This window comes from Thermobia domestica, chromosome 2 (genome assembly GCF_964235325.1).
Source record: "Thermobia domestica chromosome 2, izTheDome1.hap1.1, whole genome shotgun sequence".
Taxonomy (NCBI): Eukaryota; Metazoa; Arthropoda; class Insecta; order Zygentoma; family Lepismatidae; genus Thermobia; species Thermobia domestica.
In genome coordinates, this window is record NC_137455.1 from 91,644,376 (window position 1) to 91,669,306 (window position 24,931).

Here is a 24,931-nt window from a genome sequence, read left to right on the forward strand (position 1 = left end):
CTGCCGTCATTTTGCGTTTTTTTTTTTATTTTAGGCGTTTACGTTGTTTTGAATATCTCAGTATGTATTTGTCCTACTAAATTGAAAATTGCTGGACGTCTCCAACTTGTGCAGAGCTAAAACATTGACCTCTCAACATTTTTGCCTAAAATAAACTTGAAGGGGGTGAAATCAGGGTCTACAGTAGCAACATTTTTGGACATTGAAGATATGTTTGGGAAGAGGAAACAACTGACGTAGAGATCTAAATTTGTGTATGCATGTAGTCCAGGGTCATAATTTGATACACAAAAATTTACAGACCTGTAGCTGCTGCCAAAGTCCTGAAAAAAATCGTAAAGTTGGAGAATTATACCAATTTGGCATGTTTCACTGTTCAATATCTCCAATGAGGCTGGATGAAAAAAAATCTGAAATTTTGGAAATAGTCCATTAGTATACCGTAACACATAACAAAGCGCGTTTTTTCTTTTTTCTTTTTATCTTTTCTTTTCTTTTCTTTTTTTCTTTTTTTTTTTTTTTTTTGAGCAGAAGAGGGTCAAAGTATTAAGTAATGGCGTCATACGTCATACTCTAGGAAGTGTTTTGTTCATAAATTCAACTGGAAATTTGTTGTTTTGAAGTAAAATAAAGTACGATGAATAGTTAGTCCAGTCAAGACTCTCAAGCTCGTTTCTTTTCTCTAGTTGTAACACTTTCTTATTACACACACATTATCTCTGGTCAAGAATGCCGCTATCAGCAGAAGGCGCAGAAAGTCAAAATGCATACTTGACAAAAAAAAAAAAAAAAGTCCGTAAGTACTCGTTGCTCTTGCTGTTTGCTATATCAATGCTGTTTATTCTTGTTTTAACTGTCAACTCATGCAGAAGACAGTTATCCTTTCGTTTGATCTACATTCCGCAGTCAGTGTTCACAACGAATAAGTGTTCACTGATTTGGGAATGTACATCAAACGATAACTGACTGAGCCCACGAAGAGAACCAACTAAGTTACAAACCTAAACAAGGACTGCTCACTAATCCTTACACACATCCCAATCCACCAAAAACTAAAACTAAAAATCAAATACTTTTATTTTATTCAATATTTATAAGTTATTTTGATCGACGTTATCTTTATCTGTCCGATTAGTATAAACCAAACTACAATCACGCTAATCTCACTACTAATACAAACTAAAGTCCATTCATTCTTCTCAATAACCACGAACAAAATAGAAAAAAATAGAAACAAAAATATCCTCCAAAAATACACAACCAACTTCTCATTCGTACATACCAGACATTATCAATCTATCTACTCTACTTGCATTAGTATTTAGGTTCATTGATATGATCAAAATAATGATCACTATCGAATTTATATCGATCTTCCAACAACAGAAAGTAATTATTTTTATGTAAAAAATTGCCAAGTAAAATTGCATGCATATCATGTCAGTAAATAAGTGGCACCCTTGTAAGCTACAACTTCACTAACATCTGACAGTCAGATCATCTTCTGGAATTTGTTCAGTGGGACACAGAACAGCTATGACAAAACCCCAAATTCGCGTCGACGTACCGTTTACTGATAAGGGAAAGTTTCAGGTCTAGAGCGAGGTTAACAAACTAAACATCCGTACTGGTCGGATAGTAATCCACATTAGTTCGGCACATGCACAGGTGTTCCCGGCAACGTGATAGTGTGGGCGACTTGCGTTAACTCCATGGTTCATCAACGACGATTGGTTATCTGCACTTGTTAGAAGACGACATTTTGCAATTACTACTGCCTGAGGATGGATCATTAACTAAGTTCTTACAGCACAAAGGCGACTCATCAGATTACCGTACCTGTGCCAGTAAGTACTTCGATCAGCAGTTTCCTAACGCATGAATTGGTCGATGTGGTACTATGAAATGGCTACTTTGTTCTCCTGATCTAACCCACTAGACTACTATCTGCAGTGCCATGTGAAGTCTGTTGTGTATGCGGAAAATATTAAGGATGTTCAGGAATTCAAGCAACGAATTACGGATGCATATACCAACATTACAGCTGACATTTTGTGTAAGGTTTTGAGTGATTACGATTAAGAAATCAGAATGCATCTGACAATTGGCGGGAATGGCCCTGTAACAGTGAGTGGTCCTTGTCGTATGACTATCTGCTTTTGTTTTGAACACAAGAAAATAACAGTAATAACTTCGTAACGGTTAGCGCCAGAACAAAAATGGTAGTCACATTTAATTTCTACGAAACATAGAATATTAAAATGGTATATCATATGCTATGTTGTCCGTTTAAGACATTTGCATTAAATTCACAATGGCGGACATCATTGTAATGTGTCCTTAAACATTTCTCCCTGTCCGTATTCCTCACCAACTTTGTTTCTTTAGTTATATATATTGCAGCGTTTACCACTTATTAGACGAACGTTTCGTAGGCTTACCCACTTTATACGAAGTTAATATCATATCTTTAGTTTAGGTACCTAACTAAACTACTATGGTAACGAAAAAGTGAAAGAAAGAAATAAACTTTAATGAAGAAACTAACTGACTTCAAAAACGCTCTAAAAACCAAAAAATAAGATATTTTTAAAAGAAAGCTATATTGAATTATTCGACTTCAATTAAAGCACTGAAAAGTAGGAAATAATAAAAGCGTTATAATGCTGAAAATAATAATAAAGCACTTAAAACAGGAAATAATTTAAAAATCTATATAAAAATTTGTGCCTAGCCAAAGAAATTAATAACTAATATAAAATTTCTTTCGATAGAGGAGTAGTTAATTTGTTTGGTTTGGAACAGACATCAAAATATTCATAGGTAATAATAACAATAATGACTTATTTTCTGCTTTTAAGCGTTTTAGCATTGTATTATTTTCTGATTTTAGTGCTTTTATTATTTTCTGCTTTTTAGTGCATTTATTATTTTTTGCTTTTTAGTGCTTTTATTATTTTCTACTTTTTACCGCTGTTGTTAGTCGGCAAGGAATTAATTGAGTTGAAAGAATGAAGTTTTTAAGCTCAATTAAACCGTCTCAACAGCTTTAAACCTGCAAATTGCCCACACGCAAGCGCCATCTGTTAGCTTAAAGTAGCGCAAGTGTTACACCTATTAACGTGACGGTTAACTATTAGAAATTACTGTTACAAACTGAAACATTTCCCCTTTTATAGTATGAATATACCATTTTGTAATATGCTAATCGTGTTGAATATCTATTTATCAAATGTAACATTTTGTAGAATATGATTCCTATATTACTGTTAGGAATACAAATATTGATAATTCAATTTCAAAGTATTTTACTAATTGAACCTTTTCTACGCAGTTCTCTACTTACTGTTAATAGCTCTTAAGCATGCTCCATAAATCTGCTAGGAATGACAATCATTTCTAAAGTTCTTATAAGCTAGGATTGTGAACTTGAAATATTTATTTTGTCCTTTTGTATATGTGTGTGTATGTGTCTATAACACTTATTTGAACCAAAGCTCTTTTGAGTGTTCGTAAGTTTTCCCTTGGATTTCGCAAACTTTGAAGTATGTTTACATCATTAAGAAATAATTAGGAAAGTAAACTCAAGTACTTAATGCGATTCTGATTGATCGTTTATTTGGAAGGAGCATTTACGAACTTGAGACTCTTCTTAAATATTATACACCATTAATCATCGGAAAGTTGTTAATGAGACTTCACCATATGACAATATATATATACGGTAGTCAATACGCCTTAACTCGAGCTGTGAGAATAATTTTGCACTGTTTTTATTCTTCACAAATCTTAAACATTACATTAAAGAGATGAAGTGTGATCATCATTAGTCTAATCATTATGTGCTATTAGTAATTAACTAATTTGGGTTTTCGTCAACAAATCATTGCCTCTCTCGGATTAAAAGCTTTGAAGATGATATGAGTTTTCTAGTGTATTGTGTGAAAATTCGAATGAAATTAAATGAAATCTTTAAGTTTTACGTTCCACGGTTTTGATGGCTAGGCTAAAGGAGACGGTTATAATGAGAAATGAATGAAATAGTTGATGAAGAAAGTAGGAGGAAACGGGAGAGCTCCGAGAAAACCAACGAACACTGTGTTTGTCCACAACAAAGTTCACTTGACGCGAGCTGTGATCGAACCAAGGACTTCATGCACCATAGGTGAACGCTCTACCACTGAGCCACCGCGGCCTCACAGTATGAAAATTCAAGAAATGGTTTTTAAATAAGATACCACATTATCCCGCCAAGCACATTTTTTTTTTATATAAGTACATCGTCCAACGTTAAGGATGAGGTTTATAAATGCAAGTAGTAAGAAATGCCTACATTCGGCAACACATCTGCACTTAAGGAGCACTGTGGCTAAATGGTAGAGCGCTTACCTCTGGTGCGTAGGCTCCCTGGTTCGATACCCTGCCAAGTAAGTTTGTGATGGACAACATTGTGTCCATGAGTTTCCTCCCACTATTCTATTCCACCAAATCTTCCACCATCATTTACTCGCTTTAATCATCGTCTCCCTTAGCCTAATCGTGGAACGTGAAACTGAAAGATTTCCCTTTATTTCATTTCACATCTGCATTTACTTCGTATGCATGGACTTGAAGCATTGGTTGTCACATTCAGTCATTTTCCCCGGAGCTACAAGATTCTCCTTTCGTGGGTTGCGTACTTTCATCTGAAACCGCTCTGAGGACATTTTCCTTGGAGCTACAAGATTCTTTTTTCGTAGGTTGCGTACTTTCATCTGAAACCGCTCTAAGGACATTTTCCTTGGAGCTACAAGATTCTCGTTTCGTAGGTTGCGTACTTTCATTTGAAACCTCTCTGAGGACATTTTCCTTGGAGCTACAAGATTCTCCTTTCGTAGGTTGCGTACTTGCATCTGAAACCGCTTTGAGGACATTTTCCCCGGAACTACAAGATTCTCCTTTCGTAGGTTGCGTACTTGCATCTGAAACCGCCCTAAGGACATTTTCCTCGGAGCTACAAGATTCTCCTTTCGTAGGTTGCGTACTTTCATCTGAAACCGCTCTGAGAACATTTTCCCCGGAGCTACAATATTTTCCTTTCGTAGGTTGCGTACTTTCATCTGAAACTGCTCTGAAGACATTTTCCCCGGAGCTACAAGATTCTCTTTTCGTAGGTTGCGTACTTTCATCTGAAACCGCTCTGAGGACATTTTCCCCAGAGCTACAAAATTCTCTTTTCGTAGGTTGCGTACTTCATCTGAAACCGCTCTAAGGATATCTAAATCGGACAATTAGTAGATAAAATACAAAAGAATTTAGTGAACTTCTTAAATGTCCTGATTAACCCCACAAGATTTACCTTTCAATGAATTTGGGGGCATAAACTTACCTTTTTCTGTACGTCATGGGTCTTGAACAATATCGCATTTGAAACATTCCATCATTCTAAAGAGAATGACGTACTAACTACAAAATTCGGACGGTTAGAAATTTTATATCGTAATGTTCCCTACTACTATATATGGTTTACTTGCAAACAAGATTGGGAAAAATTTGTTATGACGTCAGTAAATAAGATATAGGAATGGTCTTTGCAGGAAGCATTAACAATACCACGGTGTATTTTTGTGATATATTAGGGTTGGCTATTTTCACCTGGGGCCGCTGTAAGAGGATCCAAACATCTTAAAAAAGAAATATTTCGGATAAATTTCGGGCTTTTCTCAAAATTTCCCCTTTCCTGTGTTTTATCGGGACATAAACAATATTACATTTGGAAGATTACATTATTCTGACGAGCTGGCGTATCTTCTATATTAAAATGCCAGGTTTATATTCCCCCAATCCTTTCGACAATGAGATCTCGAAAAGCACACGTCCTAGGAACGTGCCGTTTTCGCTGGTCGATTCGAAATTTTTGTGTAGATTGTCCCGTTCTCATTCAAACTTTCAAAAACTGTCATTATCGTTCTATTCAACATTTTAGGGCCGTTTTCAGCCCATAAGATTAACATTGTTGCAGGCCGAAATTACGGTGTTAGGCAGCCAGTAGAGAAGTTATGTATGACGGGTTGACAGACATTGCAGGCACTTTGCTTAAACCTGAATGGCAAAACTGCTTAAACCTGAATGCTGGAAACTTCAAAGGCCTCGAGAGACTCAATAAGGCGTACTCGGAAGTAAATGGATTTACCAGAAAAAAATATTTGGACGGTCGCCATTTTGGTGTTCTACACGGATTTCGAAGTGGATCTTCGGCTCAAATGTTACATTTTGACAAACTATAACCACAGAAAATAACATAATCCAATCAAAAAGTGGGGCGCGGTGGCTCAGTGGTAGAGCGTTTACCTGCGGTGCTTGGGGTCCCTGGTTCGATCCCAGCTCGCGCCTTGTGGACTTTATATTAGATGAGCACCGTGCTCGTGAGTTTTGTCGGGGTTCTCCTGTTTTCTCCCACTTTCTTCATTCCACCATTTCACTCGTCTCTCATCATCACCGTCTCCTTTAGCCTCACCGGCATAACCGTGGGACGTAACTCTTAAAGATTTCATTTTTCCCATCAAAAAGTGCGTGTACCCAACGTACTACATCTCTAACAGAATCAAACGGAATTCGCAGAAATTTCTTTTAAATGTAAGTGTTATCTTAATGAAGGTAGACCTACGCTATAATAATAATAATACACATAATGGACATACTGTTATAAAATAAAATGTACACTAATGTCCAAAATGATTGTCGCATATCTATAAGTGTCTTTTTGTAAGAATATAATTTGATAATGATGTTGCAGGGCACTTTTAATACTGATACTGTGTATATAATCGGAAAATGTATATTTGTGGTAAATTTCATAGGAAAAGAATTATAAATATGAAAATTAGAATGAGTAAAACAAAATCTTGCTAAATGGAGAAAAAAGTTTTATTTTCGTTTTATTGTTCTTATTTACTTTTCTTTTGACATGAAATTTGCTACATACATGTCTTTGCCGATTATACATATACTAACATTATAAGAAATGCCGGGCGAATTCGTTATCAAATTATATTCCTAGAACTACATATTTGTAGACATGCGACAATAATTTTGGACATGAGTGTGCATATCTTATTCAATTACAATATTTAATTCTGCTACGAAATAATATGAGCAAAAGTTACAATAAATAGACTAAAAATATACTGTACACACATTTTCTTTACTTCTTCCAATTATTAAGGGTAGTTTTCTGTAAATATTCGCTGCTTAGATACTCGACTATTCAAAATTACTTTCGTATGAGAAACTACCAAAGTTAATCGTAATTTCGCCGTAAGGCAAATTTTTACAGTACTTTTAAACTTGTGACAGTGTCTTGATAAGACTTTAGCCTCATTTTTCTTCCAACACAATATCTTTAAATCAATTAGGAAATAAGTTACACATTTCAAAATAACACTATGAAAATTAAATTTCATTCAAAAAAAGTAATAATAATAATAAGAATAAAAAGTTAGTTACGTACTATATTAACATATGCCAACTTACTGCATCGAAATCCGGGCGTCGACATACATGATTATATCCAGGAGTGAAAGTGGATCTGACATGGCCGGAGGACGTTTGACGTCAAGCCGTCCCCCGTGCCTATCTTTGCCCATTGTAATTTTTTTAGAAAGCTGGGGGACGCCACAGATATTTTCGCGAAGTGGGGAGACGCGTACTCCCGCGGTCCCCCTCATTTTCACCCCTGATTATATCCACACTTAGCTCAGCCGATAATAAGGATGTTAGCATGGGGGCAATTAAAGTACAATCTCATAACAAACTTAACCATGTAATTAAGTAGAGCAATAATTTGTTATAAGGTAAAGTCTTAATTGGATAAATAAAACTGGACACATCAGATTTAAATAATTACCCAAAACTGGTGCTGTAGCCTCTTGACAAAATTGATACTAACTAACATACTGAACTAGAAGTTAGAATTTTGATATAAGAGAGATAGGCAATTAAGTCGAATGATAGCAGTGTGTTATAGATTTGTAACCAGCATGTACTCACCAAGATTAATCGGAGAAGACGAAGATGACAAACTTAACACCTTCGTGGTCGCTTCAAAACTCTCTCGAGTTCACGTCTCCCTTTTTCCACCTACCTTCTCTTCCTAGTTTTTGGTGACGTTATTCTCGTCCGCTTCCTATTACATTTGCAAGAATTTCCTCATGACTCGAAGTAGGAAGTGTTTGTTATTGAGTTGACACATTGCTACATAACATAAGGCATATTTCCTATTGAAAGGAATATTTTTATCTGGGCATAGTTTTAAGTTGCTACGAAACTTCCTTGATTATTCTGTAGATGTGAACGACCGACCATGACCAGACTGAGAATTGAATTTTATTTCAATTTAAAATATAAAAAATTTACAAATTATTCAGATCATTAGTTAATAAAATATCCTTTACCCTTATCAAATAATTTCTATCATATTGCAATGTTGTTCTGAAATTGTACACTAAAAGCAAGGCTTATACACGCGTGTGTCACATATGGCAGAAATGCAGTAAACGTGGGACTGTTGGTACTACACCAAATAAAACAGAAGCCGATCAGTTTTCCGTCTCTTTACTTTAGCGAATATGTAGATTAATATCGTTCTTTTGTTTAAAGGACATATTAAAGATAGCAGTTGAGTTTTTCGTCATATTCAACGCGAAATGATGAGATCTATGTTATCCATTAATAAAACAGTTTTTAGCTTCCATTAGCAATACAGTAGATCTGTAAGGAAAATGGGTTAAAATCTCCCTTCGTGCAGATCACTCATTCAAGATACACATACCATTAGTAGACACTATCGTGGATATTAAACAACCTGAAGGCAACGGATTCTTTCTCGCTCCTTGCTCTGGAGATCGAGTAACATATTTAGAAATTGAAATAATATAAGGAAATCGATTTTGTGAAAAAGTTCTATTTAAAAAAAAAATGTTTCAACATTCAGACTAAACAGACAATTAATTCCGTTTAATTGAGTCTCGGGCTTATTAAAGCCTCTACGTTTTAGGGGACTTGTTAGCGTTTTATAATAACTATATAATTTCAGACCTCTTGTAATAATGCACACATCGAAGATGTCATAATTAAAAGAACTTCTGTTTGATTTCATTTGATTTTAGTTTAATTTAGAGTTCCTTTCAGCAGCGAGGCTATATAAGAAGTGGACCTACAGCTTAATGTGGAATCCCAACCACATGAGCTCCAGCTGAGAATCGAACGCGGGTCTCCACGCCAAAAGAACGTCTGTTCAAGGGATCCTTTCAGCAGAATCTGTTGTCAAATATTGGGTGGTCAAAAAGACTCTTATTTCCTTAGCATGCAAAGTATTGTACGATCACATAATTTACAACACACAATGAATAAATGTAATAAATGGATAATACTGAACATAATTAGCGCGTTTATGGGAAAAGTTATTAGGGATTTTTTTTATGGAAAAATCCGACAGAATACCTTTCCTTTAAAGACATCTTAATCTTTGGTATTCCAACACCACAGTGTTTTAGTACAATCAAAGCGTGGTACAACATTTGTGCCTCCTATAAGTGAAGAGATATTCAACTAATGCAACGTTTTCTCAAACTATGGTCCGCATACCATAACTATTCCTCTTAGATTAGACATTAGTCCATAAAACACAGAAAATAAAACGTTCGCTTAAATTTCATAACCTAGAAAATAGCTGAGTATCTCAAACAGCGTTTGGAATTCACATAAGTCTTTCACTTTTTCCACTGGAACTGAGACTTTACGAAGTTTATTACCTTATTTACTGTGTAAAATATTCTTTATAACTTTTAATTATAATTGGAGAATAAATGAAACCAATATATATTCTCTTCTATTAAATACCGATATAAAATTAAGAGAATTGTAATGAATTTTACTTTAAAAATATAATTATAATGGCAGTATATTCAAAAGATCAAGGAAAGTTGATAACTTTGATTTTGGAAGAAAGACGAGTATGTAGTAATCCGACTTGCTGACTTATATAAGTGGGCCAGCTTGAAACAAGTTTGAGAGACACTAAACTAAAGAAATACATTTTACGATCATGCTTATTTATTGAACGAAGAAAATTATTATCTCAAAATTTACGAAAGTTATTACATACGTACATATTATGTTATGTTTGTAAAATATCGGCGATATTTTGTGCAAGGGATAAAATAACTACGACTTGCTTAAGTTTGTTAACAGAAGTTTCGTAAGGCATATTGTGCTAAATGTATCCTTCTTACTGTAGGTTATAACGTCATACTAACAAGTAAGATCGGGCATTTGAAAGCATGTTTCATAACAAATAGAACAATGTATGACTCGTATCGTATGTCTTTCTTAATTACAAATGGGACTCAAATACCTTTAAATAAAAGTCAGCAAAAAAAAAAAAAATCTCCTAAAAGTTGAAGCAGTAGTAGCACACATGTAATACTTGTAAATTATATATATATACAGGGTTTTTCAAAACAACACCGACAACGTCTGGAAAGTGATTCCTGACACTAAGATAGGACAAAAAGTGTAGACCAATCTGGGTGAACACAAATGCTTCCTTTCGGAATTGTAGGCTGCCGAAAACATGAAAAAATGAACTTTAAAGGTTCATAGCTTTAAAACAATTGGACTTACCGTAGTCGGATCAAGACTTCACTTAGGGACTAGTAGACCCTATGTGGCCTATCCAAATATCCAAGTTTCACAATCCTGCGGTAATACCGCAACAATTTTTATACAGTTAATTTTTGAGTACGTCAAATGATATGACGTAGCTAAACTCCCTCTATAAAAATTGCTGCATGAGTACCTTAGGATTCTGAAACATGAATTTTTGGATAGCGCACATATTAGTTCCTAAGTGAAGTGTTAACCCGACTATGGTAGGTCCCATATTTTAGAGCTATGGGACTTTAAAGTTCATTTTCTCATATTTTCGGCAGCTTATAATTCCGAAAGAAAGTATTTGCGCACCCAGGTTGGTCTATACTTTTTTACCTTATCTTGGTGACAGAAATCAACTCCCAAACATTGTCGGTGTTGTTTTGAAACACCCTGTAAATATATGCGTCACTTTTGGGTGTGTCTGTATGTTACTACCAAGAGACAACAAACCACAATAGGTGAAAGAGTTACTAGTGTATTTTGTATATTATGCAGTAAATAAGTGAATAAACAATATGTTCGAGGAAAAAAAAAACACTATCAATTACCATTGGCAAGGAATGAAATACTTCTAGCGCCATTAAAATTCGTTTTACTCCTGAATCATTTCATTTTGTGTAGTCTCTTATCACCTACCGCTCAATATACTTCTCTCTTTGCACAATATCGGATTATTTCCTCATTTGCGTTTCTCCTCAAGCATTAAAATGTGGAACATTTCCTGGAGCATCTCATCTTGCTATTGATCATGAACTGCGAATCCACGACAGGTGTAGAAATCTTGGAAAATAACCAGACTGGGGATAATATGATTTTCATATGTGATAAAATAAATGCAGTATTTACCACAAGTTAGGTTATTTAGAGTGAAATTTTAACAATGAAGGTTTTTCATGAACCTTTTACGTCAAAAGAGCTCTGAATATTTCTGAACTATATAATGTCCATGCAGTTTCAATTTAGGGTTCAACCATAACTGTCACTTTCATATAATATTTTTGGAGTATGAGAACAATATTCTGTACATGAGCTATTCAAGATTAAATCTGGATTTTTTTTTAATACTTAAAAGACTTATGAAAAAGAGAATAAAGACGTGTAATTGCTTCAGTAAATCATTTCTAATTTCTTAGGTTCTTCGTTGATTGATTGAATTAGAGTTTAGTATCCCTTTCAGCATCGAGGCTATATGAGACGTCGACCGTTCGAATAGATATTTAAATTTACTATTACTTCCGGTCTTAGAGTAAAAAGGCAATTGCTATCAAGATTCGGTTATCTGCAATCGATTCAGCATCCCAAGACTAGATTGCATCTCCTCTGTTGAAGCTCTATTCAAACCAGAAGTGGTTAAAGTTAGCCATTTCCGGTTTCAACGTATACCGTCACATAACAAAGACGGTAGTAGATAGCGAGAAGCGTTTATTGCAAACAATTCAAGTCAAACGACAACATATCATACCTATCTACAACATTCTACCAAAACTGAAAGTGGATCAAATTTATTATTACTTTATGACAACGGTAAATGGTATTAAGATGCAGTTTTTGCAATCGATTCAGTGTCCCAAGAATAGGTTCTACTTGCTTCGTTAACTCTCTTTTCAAACCGGAAGAGGTTAAAATTATCGATTTGCTGTTTCAACGTTTATCGTCATAGAAGGAAAACTAACAGATAGCGAAAAGTTGTTTCTTATAAACAATTGAGCATATAAAGACAACATATCGTGACTATCCACAACACTAACTAAACCGGAAGTGGTTCAAATTAACTATTTCTTCCGGTTTCAATACCGATTTCCGTAGTGCAAAACGGTAAAAGATGTCAAGAAGCGGCTTTTAGCAATCAATTCAGGGTCTCAAGAATATGTTCTATCTTCTCCCTTAACCGTGTATTCAAACCGGAAGTGAAGTAAACTCAGTGGTGCTATTCCAATTTTTTAACTACGGTTCTCTCTCTCTCTCTCTGTATATATATATATATATATATATATATATATATATATATATATATATGTGTATATATATATATATATATATATATATATATATATATATATATATATATATATATATATATATATATATATATATGGGTGTGGGTATGAAAGAGAGAGATAGTAGATGAGTACATATAATTCTCTTAGGAAATAAACCATACAAGATAGACAAAACCAAATATTTTACTGGATATTGGCGATGACAAATAGTGACCTCCACAACATCCTAATACAAGGTGGTTTGACGAAATTATGTAGCACTGCTAATATATTGGAAACGAATTGTCGAAGATGTATGGTTGTCAAAAAGTATTGGAAAGTCCTTCATCCAGCAATGGATCGACAGTTGATTATAATGGTATATATGTATTTCTAATATATATAAACGCTCTCCACTTCACTCATGTAACCTCATTCTCATTTTTGATTTCTGAGTATTTGAGATTAAGAAATAAAGCAATAGGCGCTTATGAGTTCAAACTAAACAACAACAACACATTGAGCAAGCCTATGTGACAATATATATATAACACAATCACGTGACAGTTTCAACACAATAACTGTATCTTCATCACACTTCCACTCCTTCTCTTCTTCCACTCAGACTTTTACTTCTCGGAGAACAAGGCCTTATAGAGTGCTTATACCTTGTTCTGAGACATGTGCTTGCCTCTATAGTTATAAAACTTTCTTAAAACAAAGACACTTAAGATGAAATTTACTGTTCCCCCATTTCGCCATTAATCTTCTGGTATATACAGAGCAAAGCAATTTTTTTATGTAGGTAAATTGTATTTGGCCGTGAAAAATTTGTATGCAACCAGCTCTCCCTTCCAGCCGCGTGCGTGTGTGTTTATGTCTGTGTATAACAAACTGTTCTGCGAACTCGAAATATTTTAAGAACCGGTTCTAGCGAACCGGTCCGAACCGGCTGAAAAGCACCACTGCGAGTAAACCATTTTTATTTCGACCTTTATCGCCATAGAACAGAAACAATAATAAATTGCGAGTAATGCCTTTTTAAAATGGATTTAGTGTCCGAGGAACAGATTCTATCTTTGATCTTAATACTCTATTACAACTAGTACCTACACACTACTTCAAGTTTGGGTATTGAATTCGCATAGTTTGGAAGTCTTAGTTTGACACTGTGAAAGGATACTCACATGTTGTTTCTTTGTGATTTTTGTTCATAATTTTTGAAATAATGGAATTGTTTATAAAGAAAGATATTTGCAAAATTAAAGTGTAATACTCGTATTCCAAAAATTCGTGCGCTTCAAAATCTGGTTACATTTTTATTCATTAGTTCAGTTAAATATGACATTAGTTTTCGTAATTCATTTGATTATTATTATTATTAAAAGTTCAATATCAAAGGACCGTATATGTATATTGTGTGTCCTGAGGTAAACCCATCCAGTCTCCATGAAACTTAGTGTTGTGATAGACCCTGACGTGCTTTGTACGCAACTGAAAGATTTTTCCTTATCATATCTTTCGTTCCCGAGTTATGGATTGATCGGAATCAACGTTGAGATTTAGACTTCGGGGAATGCTCACAAATGGAACAAAGCTGTTATGCGTTGATTAGTGGCATAAGAAAGTAAATTATGATACAGTTGATTAGCTATGTTATAAATGCAGTATGTATATTTACAATAAAGACTGAAAATCAATGCAGGATGAACTTTTTCCGCCATAGAGAAATTTACTAGCTTTAATTAAGACCATGGTTAAGCGTAGTGTTATGTTGTTATGGTGAAGAAAATAGCAATCTATACTGTAATCATCATAATTACAGATATTGTTCGTCACCGGCAGGTTACTTATCGGAAGTTTAAAAAGAGTTTCAACCCATTAGTACCATTTGGTAATTCGTCCGTTTTAATCTAAAAATTATCTTTTGTCCTTTAGTTGTGATCTTCTTAGTAAGACAACTTCTCACATCATGGTCTAACTAATTTTATTTCCTTCTGTTAATCATTGTCCCCCCTTCTCTCTCTCTCTCTCTCTCTCTCTCTCTCTCTCTCTCTCTCTCTCTCAAACCTTTCGTAGTGCCTTCCAATTGGTGTTTCGTTCCAACCATTTTCCTTTCTCAGTCCTTCTCTACTTGTATTACAATGTTATCAGGATCTTTCCATCCCTGTACAATGATGTTCGTCTTTCTGATCCGTATATTGCATATACTGCATACGGAATATTTTGATAAACTTTTTTGTAATTCTTTATTTAATGACCTTCAAAATATGCTCTTTCTTGTTACTAAAAACTTCTTTTGTCATTTTAATTCGTATTTTTATTTTCCGTTAACATTTCAGATCTACGCAAATAAACTAGCCAGGGACTAAAATTATACGATTACTTATACTATACTATTTCCTCCCCAACTTCTATCATTGGTAGTTTCTTCTTCGTTTCAATAATGCTTTCATCATTTTTTATATTTATCTTAAGATGAGAACAAGAGAATGACTTCTTGGTCGATTCAGCAAAGCGAAATGCACCAACTTCCAGGAATAAACCTCCATCCGGTGACTCTAGCCCTCACTATCACAGATTTAGAATATCTTCCTTCTAAATATTTTATGTTTCTTTGGTACATAGTTCTTGAAAAGAATAATAACTTCATCTCCTGCCACATACTCTGTTGGTGTGTATGCATCCAGCAATCAGCACTAGTTGATAAATGAAACAGACAGTGCAATTTCCAGATATGATGGTACCCTAAGGAATGTATATACGGTATTGTTATTTCCAGTTATCTTCGAAATTAAAGTACAGGAGTTGGTGCAAGAAACAAATAAATATTTTATTTTCCATCTCAGTTGTGTATTGGCGTCATGCGGACAATACGAGCTCGTAAAAGATTTTTTCTTATCTAACTTCTTTAACCTTAAAAACAAGACTACTTACACAAAGCCGTGTGCAGACTTATGTTTTACCTTGATTAACATCTTGACTTGGATGTTTGACATCAGTGCTTTTTTGTTGCAAGCACATAAGAAATTGTAATGTATATACAATGCAATAAAAGACAATAAATGACCGCATTCTTCAAGTTAACAGCATATTGATTAAATCTGGGGTATGCATTAAACAGCCTATGTCAAAGATATGTGTATTTTAATTTTTCGATTAATATGTGGTATTGTTTACTTGCCAAATTTAGATGAATAAAATATTTTATATCACTATGTTAATTATTTAATTGTTATTATACTCTCTTTCCATTTGTATTTTCTTGTAGAGAAGTATCAACGCAAGATCATTCAAGGTATCTCCAGATCAGCGGTTTATTCTCCTATCACACGATGTTCAAAAGGTAAGTAGTTCTTTTACTTTATTTTACAATATACTCCCTACATACACAAGTAGAGAAATATTACAAATGGCTTATTTTTACAAAGATATAAACATATGCTTGACTTATGAATTGAAAGATGCAATCTTTGTATTATGAGCTCTAGCCCGACCTGTTGATCATATGTCATTATAGTTCTTCTTAAGACTATCAAGAGCACTACGTTCACGTGAAATCTGGCATGGAAACGAGCTCCCTCATATGAATATGGTTAGCGTACGCGTCTTTGGCGCTCAAAAGACCTAAGTTCAATTCCCGACGAGAGTTCATATGGTTCGAATCTCACTTTAAGCTGTAGGTCCACGTCTCATATACCCAAAGGTTTACTAAACTCATATCCAATCTAATCTGCTATTTTACTACAGCTGGAGAAAGCGTTTTGCGTGATCGAATTTGTTCATTCTAATTCCATTCTGAATGTGCAAAAAGATTTCTTTCCAACTGCCGAAAGCATCGAATATATACAATAGCACAATGCATTATCTCAAAGAATTCCAAGACTAAAATTGTTTGTTTAATGGTAAGGTTCAGGTCGGCCTGGTGTATTACAAGAGATTGTGTAAGTAGTCAGGCAGGCTTTACAGCAATTCCCACGAAATAAACACTGAAACCCGATTGCTCGGACAGTGTTATGAAAATGCCTTCCTAAACATTTACAAGTGAAGCTGTATAAATTAAAGTATTTACGATTACCCCATTGGTAATCAATGACTCTTTGTTTTCTGTGCAGAGATGCAACAAGGCATGTAAGAGTTTCTTTATGCAGAAGTTAATCTCTGCCGACAAGACAATCTTTCGCCATTTTCGGAATTGCAAATAATGATATCGTCTGCATATGGAAATTATAAAAGTCCAAAGCTAAAGTCGAACATTCTTGGGACTTATAAAAAAACAATGTGTTCTACTCTGCATCATTTCAAAGAACTATATGAAGTGTTCTTTTCTTTAAAGCAACAGGTACCGAAACTTCATTTTTGGACACGTTATGGCATGCTGCAGACAGCGGTGACTTAATCCTATAATTAGACTAAGAATCACCACATCGTTCGATCGACAGTGTCTCGGTACATGACCAAGCACTCATCAGCTAGCCACCAAGGACACCAGATTTTAACTAACGTAATTTATTCTTGTGAGTATGGGAAGATGAAAGTCAAAGTATCTTCCCCACCAGAAGATCTTCAGAATGTTCAACACTTTATCAGTTACGCGTATTATCGTCACCATCAGCCCTGAACTGCTGAGGCGGGAACAGACAGAATTGAATTATGAAATATGTGACCAATGGCGGATATACTGAACATTTGAAAAGAAATGGAAATAATTCGCTGGACGCATCTATCATTTTATAATTATTCAAAACTCTTATCTATGTCTTTCTCAAAGGAAGAAATAAGTTGTTTGTAGTATTTCACAAACTGCTGTAAATACGATGGATCATAGGTTTAAATTTATTATAAATTTTTATGTGTAATAATTGTAATTTATATGTATTTAAGAAAGGTTTCCTCTGTAATAATTAATAACTCCCGGAAATAGAAAGGATAATAGTTTCTTTAGATATATACAATGATTTTGATTTGTTTTACCTGTAAAATTGATATTTTAGAGTTACGAGAGTTTTATTCTGGGTTTGCAATTTGTGCCATTTCTACTGGTGTTGCCATTTCTATAGTAATTAATTCGTTCCCTATAACCTAGTGATGCTGTTGATTCTAGTTATATATCCAAGTGATGCTGTGATTGATCAAGCGAATGATCCTTCTCCTCACTAATTTCAACCCAAAACTATAGAAGTAAGTCTCAAATCTCCAACAAAATACACACACACAGCTTCTATAAAAACCTAAGTGTTCCTAACAAATATTCGAGAAAATATGTTTTATAAAATCGGGAAGAAGAACGTGCTTTGTTATTATTGGCTCATTTACACTGAAATTGTATTTGAAAATTCGCATATATATATATATATATATATATATATATATATATATATATATATATATATATATATATATATGCAAAAATTATCATAGAAGTTTTATTTAAATCTTTTATGGTAGAGGTGGGGGCTAAGTGAGTCCTAGTATTTGATTAACTTCAAATGCAAAGTAGGAATTATGTGAAAACATCAATAAACACATGCAAATTACCATAAAACATCATAAAACACATCGAAAATGATCATAAAACACATTTTTAAACCTGAGGAGAAAGGGAGGTTCACTTTCTCCTTCTCACTTGATTTTAAATCCGAATAGTATGATTGACTGTGAAGCCTCAAAAAGTAAACGCCACATTCCATAAGAATCTAATATTTTTACGAAATATATCTTGGATCATATTTTTTAATGTTATGTAGAGAGTAACGCATATATTTGCGGACTAAATTCTAGAGTAGACTCCGCGGGAGAAACAGTGTAGGTCAGAAATTGGCCAAAATGAGATAAGTCAAAATTGGAGATCTATATGTCATTCTCCACCTCCGGTTGACTTGATATAGCCTCTAAGTCAATTCTAAACGTGAGTTGAATAATCGCGTCTTGGTGCTGTTAGTATAAGTGATTCATACTTATGCTTGGTAAAATAAAAAAAAATCGCCTCCTGGAAACCCTTGCTTTTTGACTTATTGTTTCTCCTTCGCAGTCTAGAATTCACACCTCATTGTTGATTGATTTTAATCCTAATCATAGAGGATTACGGAAAGGAGAGAATACTGAAAAATATACTTCATTCTGTATCAAAACCGAATGAGTTTCATATAAGTATCGTGAAACTAAAAAGATTGTGAGGAAGATTATACCACTACTTTATTTTTTTTAAAAAAAATAATTTCAGCTCCATGCAGTGTGAATGATATCGAAGGGTTAGAGCAAGTGTACGACTTATTACAACACAATATGAACAGTTGTAACGGAAGTTATCGTGGAACATACGTTTTCAACTTGGAGGGAGGGAGTATTCATTCCCTATGAGGAGATTCAATTCGCCGCTCATAATTGACTAATTTTCATCTCAAGCACTGGGAATTACGGAAAAGAGTCAATCAAAATTTGCATACATTATATTTTACTATAACCGAATGAATTTTAGAAATTTATCGTGGAACTGGAAAAGAAATCTAATGACAGGAGGAAAATAGGAGATTAAATCAACTACTTTCCTCTTTGCTGATTTTAACTGTCTGCAGAGAAGAGATTAGGAAGAATTAAAGGAAATGTAATATCATATTATGCCAAATAGATTTTTTTTTAAACGAAAATTATCGTGAACACATTTCTCGAGATTACAATGAAATCTTTCAGTTTAACGTCCCACGATTATGTTCTGTAAGTTAAGGGAGACAATGATTAAGGCAAGTGAATTATGATGGAAAAATGGTGGAATGAGAATGTGGGAGAAATCGGGAGTACCCCGAGGAAATCTACGGACACGATGTTGTCCACCACAAACTTACTTGGCCGGGGATCGATTAGGGATCCCACGCGCCAGAGGTAAGCGCTCTACCACTAAGCTACCATGTCCCTCTCATTTTTTGAGATTAAAGGGGGAAGGTGAATTTGCACTTTCATTCTTAATAGAGTCCAACATCAAGTTGTGAGAATATTCCTAATGCGGTAAAGAAATTATACATTAGTTTTTTGGGGGGTGGGGGGAAGGGGCATACTCGACAACTTTTCCCGTGATTTATATTGGAAAATTTATTGTCTTGCATAGACATTTGTAAAAATGCTCCCTGGAATATATTTTACCTCTTTTATGCTCAATGGATTCCAACCCCAAACAACAGGGTTAGTTCTGCAAGTGGAAGGAAGGGTAACTGGACTTGATAAAAAGATCACTAAAATTAAACCATTAAAAATAAGTTAATTTCAAAAAAAAGAAGAGAAATATTCCTCGGAGAGAAGGATAGCGAAAGGTATTCAATACTGTTGAGAATAGTACTATAGCTTATCTATAAATTTAGTTTTGTAATATATTCAATAGTCTACACAACTACTTTGTTCGCTGATAGTAGTTGAGAATAGAAAGCGATGGTGGTGAAAGTAAACAGATTAGAATGTACACTCATGTCCAAAATGATTGTCGCATATCTATAACTGTCTTCTTGTAAGAATATAATTTGATAATGATTTTGTAGAGTACTTTTAATACTGATACTATGTGTATAATCGGGAAATGTATATTTGTGGTAAATTTTATAGGAAAAGAATTATAAATGTGAAAAATGTGAAAAATTATAAATTAGAATGAGTAAAACAGAATATTGCTAAATAGACAAGAGAGTTTTATTTTGTTTTATTGTTCTTATATACTACTCTTTTGACATGAAATTTGCCACATACATGTATTAGCCGATTATACACATACTAACATTATAAGAAATACCGGGCGAATTCGTTATCAAATTATATTCCTACAACAACAAATTTATAGACATGCGACAATAATTTTGGAAACGAGTGTACAGGGTATTATATAAAATATAAAACTTGACAATATATTTTGTATTAAATTTTACAGAAATGTTTATTTTTCTTTTAACTTTTTTTCAGCTTTTTCGGCACTCGACGTTAGCGAAATATTCAGTATACGATATACAAACATCGTAAGTACAAACTCCATTACATATTCTCGTATTATATAGCTGTTACTTGTCCTATGCTAGCTATGTATATACATATAGATGTGCATGTATATATTTTAATGAAACGAATGGAATTGTTGATTACGTTCTGCTGTGCTGCACTGGCATGTTGTGATTTGATTAAATATGACACGTGTGGAGAACAATTCGCTTCCAGCACTGATAGCTGTTGCTGTTCGTATCTAATTATATAAAGGGAAGCTTTTGATTCTTTAACCTCAACAAGAATTAAGAGGTTCGTGACAAAAACTGCACTTGTTTAAAATATTGATTTTGCACGAAAAGCATAACATGTATGCAGGGTGTTCCAAAACAACATAAAAAAACAATTGGACAATGAATCTTATCCCAAAAAATTTTATAAAAAAATGAATGTCATATGTGCCAGTTTTCAGTTCTTAATCTGTCGTTTTTCATTTCTTGAAAACTTCATGAATTTCTTTCTACATTTCAAGGCTAACTGTGATGCCGACACTTTTCCACATGAACTTTTATATTAATGGAACCTAACTCTAAACAAACAATATCTTCTTTCATCGGACCTTCAACCGACATTTCACTATGTAGTGATGATCCTATATCTGATCGTTCTGGCCAATTTTCGGCAGGCTATAACTTCAATATTATTTATTTGTGCACCACATGTTGGTCTAAAGATTTTTTTTAATGTTTTTTGTAAGCATTTATTTCCCAAGTTTTAAAATGTAGTTTCCGAACGCCCTGTATATAAATGATGTCCCAAAAATATGGGGTATTTTGAAATTGAAAATAAAAGAATCAGATGACCCTTGAAGTAAATGTATTCGTGGAGATGAATAGTACAGAGTAAGTAATTAATTGAAAACATGTTAATCACTACGGCTCGGAAGTTGAAAACCTATAAATTGGGTAAAAATGGCCTATAAAAAGACCTAAAAATATCTAAGAAAAGGACCTAAAAAACTGGAAAAAAAGGACGTAAAAATATGACTCAATTTAATTAGAATTACATATTTAATAAATATAATGTTCAAGAAATGTAAGCTTCTGGTAGAGTAACGGCCTGTCCTTCCGCAAAATGAACTACAATCTAAAATAAGAAAAGTTCCCGCACTTAGCCCCCTGGCTCGAGGACATTGTTACGTCTCATTATCTAACTTGTGATTGTTGTAGATGTGGTCTTATCAGCCCAGTCGTTGAAGAACGTCGTATCTTTTGAATTTTCTTCACTTAAGAAAAGATGTTTAAGAGGTGGTTGTGAGCCAGTAAATTTATTGTCGAAAGATGAAATGAAATAAAAGATGTTAAGACCTATGAAAAGCTTTATAAAAAGACCAATAAACAAAAAAAAACCGCCGAAAAAGGCAAAAAAAAAAGAACAAATAAAATCCACCATTTGCTGGTCTACAATGACCCAAAATTAACATATATTATGTTAAGACTCGTCTTCTGGCATTCGTCAAAAAGAGGATTTCACCTCAACTTCCGGGCCTTATTAATCACTCACAAAGTGGTCTTCCTGTTTTGAAGATGACGTTGAAACATTGCTAGAATTTTGCTCACCATAAGTAATTTTATTGTCTTGTAAGGACACTGCATGCAAAAATAAGTCATGCGTGGAAATCAGACAAGGCCGATCTTCACCTCAATGGCTTCTTCAGTGAACAATAAAGTAAAATCTCCGATATTGGATCCTTGTATACCCAGGATTTCTGCGGGAAGTGAATTTACACAGCAACAAACAGTAGCCATGTTCCTGTCCTGTCGTCATTAAGCAGGGAAGCCATCTTGTGAGTGATTAACATATTTACAAAGAATTGCATATTCTATACTATTCATCTTCATAAATACACTTAGTTCAAGGACCATCAAACTCTTTTATTTTCAATTTCAAAATGGTTTACCTTTTGGAACATCTTCTTGGAACTTATGTTAAAGAAAGTGCCACGAAGTGGCCAAGTACTTTCCAATAATGGTATTTACTCCGTTACAAACTCAACTATCGATTCAAATCTTACTTTAAATACTAGGTTTAATATCATATCGCTTCAATGGTGAAAGGAGTAGAGCACCAATCAACACAGTCAGATGCTTTCCATGCAATCATCAAACTTTGGCGTGTCGAACCCAATCTCATACTATAGTTCGTTTAATCATTGATGTATTTGTTATTGGTAAAGTAATATTTTGAAAATATCCAATTTTTGCTACTAACCCTTCATTTATTAATTTTAAAAAAATGCATCCCATAGTTATTTTCTTTAGGCTAAAGGGGATAATGAGAAATGATTGATAATAACAAGGAGAACATAACCGGTGAACTGAACGCAGAAGTTTCGTGCATACACAGCTGTAGAACACAGCCTTTCTTGTCAAGGAGAGCCTATCCCTGGCCGGGCTCACTACCAAATGTAGTGATTTTTATTCCCTACACGATGCACTACTTCACCAAATTTCGTTCAAATTCGGCCAGCACTTACCGAGAAATAAGGTACCACATGCAAGTCGAGTCGAAACTGTCCCTGGTCCGGCTAGGCTACCAAATATAACTACTTTTAATCTTTAGATGATAGGTTACTTGCTCACCATATTTCTTTTATATCTGGCCAGTAGTTATTGAGAAATGAAGCACCACATACGTATACACACACACATACGCATGCATACATACATACATACATACATCTGGAGTGAAACTAAAGCATGTTTACACCGGGAGCTAGTGGTGAATTTATAGTTAAAGAACAACACGTGACAATTGCGCCTTGAGAGGGATTCAAACCCGTGACAAGTCAGTCTTGAATTTACCAGGTCATTGCTGTGGGTCACTGGTTTTCAACGTGGGCTTTAAACCCCGAGGGTGTTTTTGTTTCCAAAGGAGGCGCTGGAAGAAAATGCGGCGATTTGGGGGCGATAAACTATTTAGGCGATGTTTGAGATTTCATGACCTGTTAGAATTTTTTTACTGGACGAAAGCCATTATGTATTTTACAAATTATCAAAAGTTTTACCATGTTATTATTATAATTATTTCCCACTCCTGATCTGAGCAGTAACTTGTGCATGGGTGGATTGCATTATGATGACGAGGACCGCTCAGGACAATAGCATTCACCAAAGAGAGCGCTGGCCTCGAAAAGATTGATAACCAATGCTATAGATCACCCAACAATATCAGCCAGCCACTAGTCCTTCAGTTTTAACTGATGATTTAAAAACGAATGTCTCCTTCACAGTTTTATAAGCTATCTGAAGTACGAGAGCTCATTTTCATTAAACACTACTGCTTAAAATTATAGGACCTAATTCAAGCGGTTCGAGAAATTACAGATAAGTTATGTATAAATTAGGGTCTCGAAAAACAATAGTAAGCAGAACTTTCGTGAAATGGGTTGAGATCGGACCACCATGTAGGTAGTTTAATTTTGGAGACGTATCTGCTGATGATAGCTACGGGAAGCTTGTTTAGTATGTATCAATACATTGCATTGGAGAATGTTGAACTTCCTATTCCAGTTTAGTCGAATCTGACACATCGTTGTCTTTCCTCGAGCCGCTCAAGTATATATACAAAAACAGTATAACTGTTATGCTGATTATTGCAAATGTATTAAATAAATGATATGAACCGTTACAGAATTTTGCACTGTAATGTTCTTCATGACACGACACGAGACGAGAAATATATTTTCTCGTCTTGATTCTCGGAATGCTTTTCTCGTCCCTTCAGAATCAGAATCCTTCCGCGTCACGAGAAGTCCACGAAGGGTGTGATTTAACACTATTTAATCCACATTTATTAACAATTATTTGCATACCTTTAAACGGTAAGAAATGTTCGTCGCTATATTCGTAAATCACTTTATGAATTTCTCGTTTTTATACTATGAACCATGCAATACTAAAACAGTGTTTATATCACAGTGTCCACTAATCAAACGATAGCTCTGCTTTAACGGTTTTGAACAAATTTTTACTGTTCCGAAAGTGACTTTGCGTAAAAGTCGTGGAAGCAACGATCTGCAGGACACGTTGCAATGTTAACATCATCATCATATAAAAAAAAAATTGGAACTATCTAAACCAAGTGGATGATTGCTGAAGACGTCTGTGCAGTCATATGGCTTACAGAATAGTCCAACTTCCAGTGGAGTGAAACCGAAATGTGTTGGCAGGCAATATTCTTTATCCACAAAAATGAAGCTAACAATCCCAAAGCAAAGGAGTAGTCGCAAGAACGCGCTACAT

General features: G+C 34.5%; 1 protein-coding gene and 1 non-coding gene across 3 annotated transcripts in view; both read left to right on the plus strand.

The window, feature by feature from the left end:
* Dpp10 (Dipeptidyl peptidase 10) overlaps nt 1–24,931 on the plus strand; it is a 521,190-nt gene that overhangs the window by 339,867 nt on the left and 156,392 nt on the right. For both annotated transcript variants that reach the window (XM_081743917.1, XM_081743914.1), the window contains exons 4-5: nt 15,943–16,017; nt 20,613–20,665. In XM_081743917.1, coding sequence (XP_081600043.1) covers nt 15,943–16,017; nt 20,613–20,665 — 128 coding nt within the window. The remainder of the gene's footprint in view (nt 1–15,942; nt 16,018–20,612; nt 20,666–24,931) is intronic.
* On the plus strand, nt 6,301–6,372 carry TRNAR-GCG (transfer RNA arginine (anticodon GCG)). The gene has a single exon. It is a non-coding gene; the product is annotated as a tRNA-Arg (tRNA).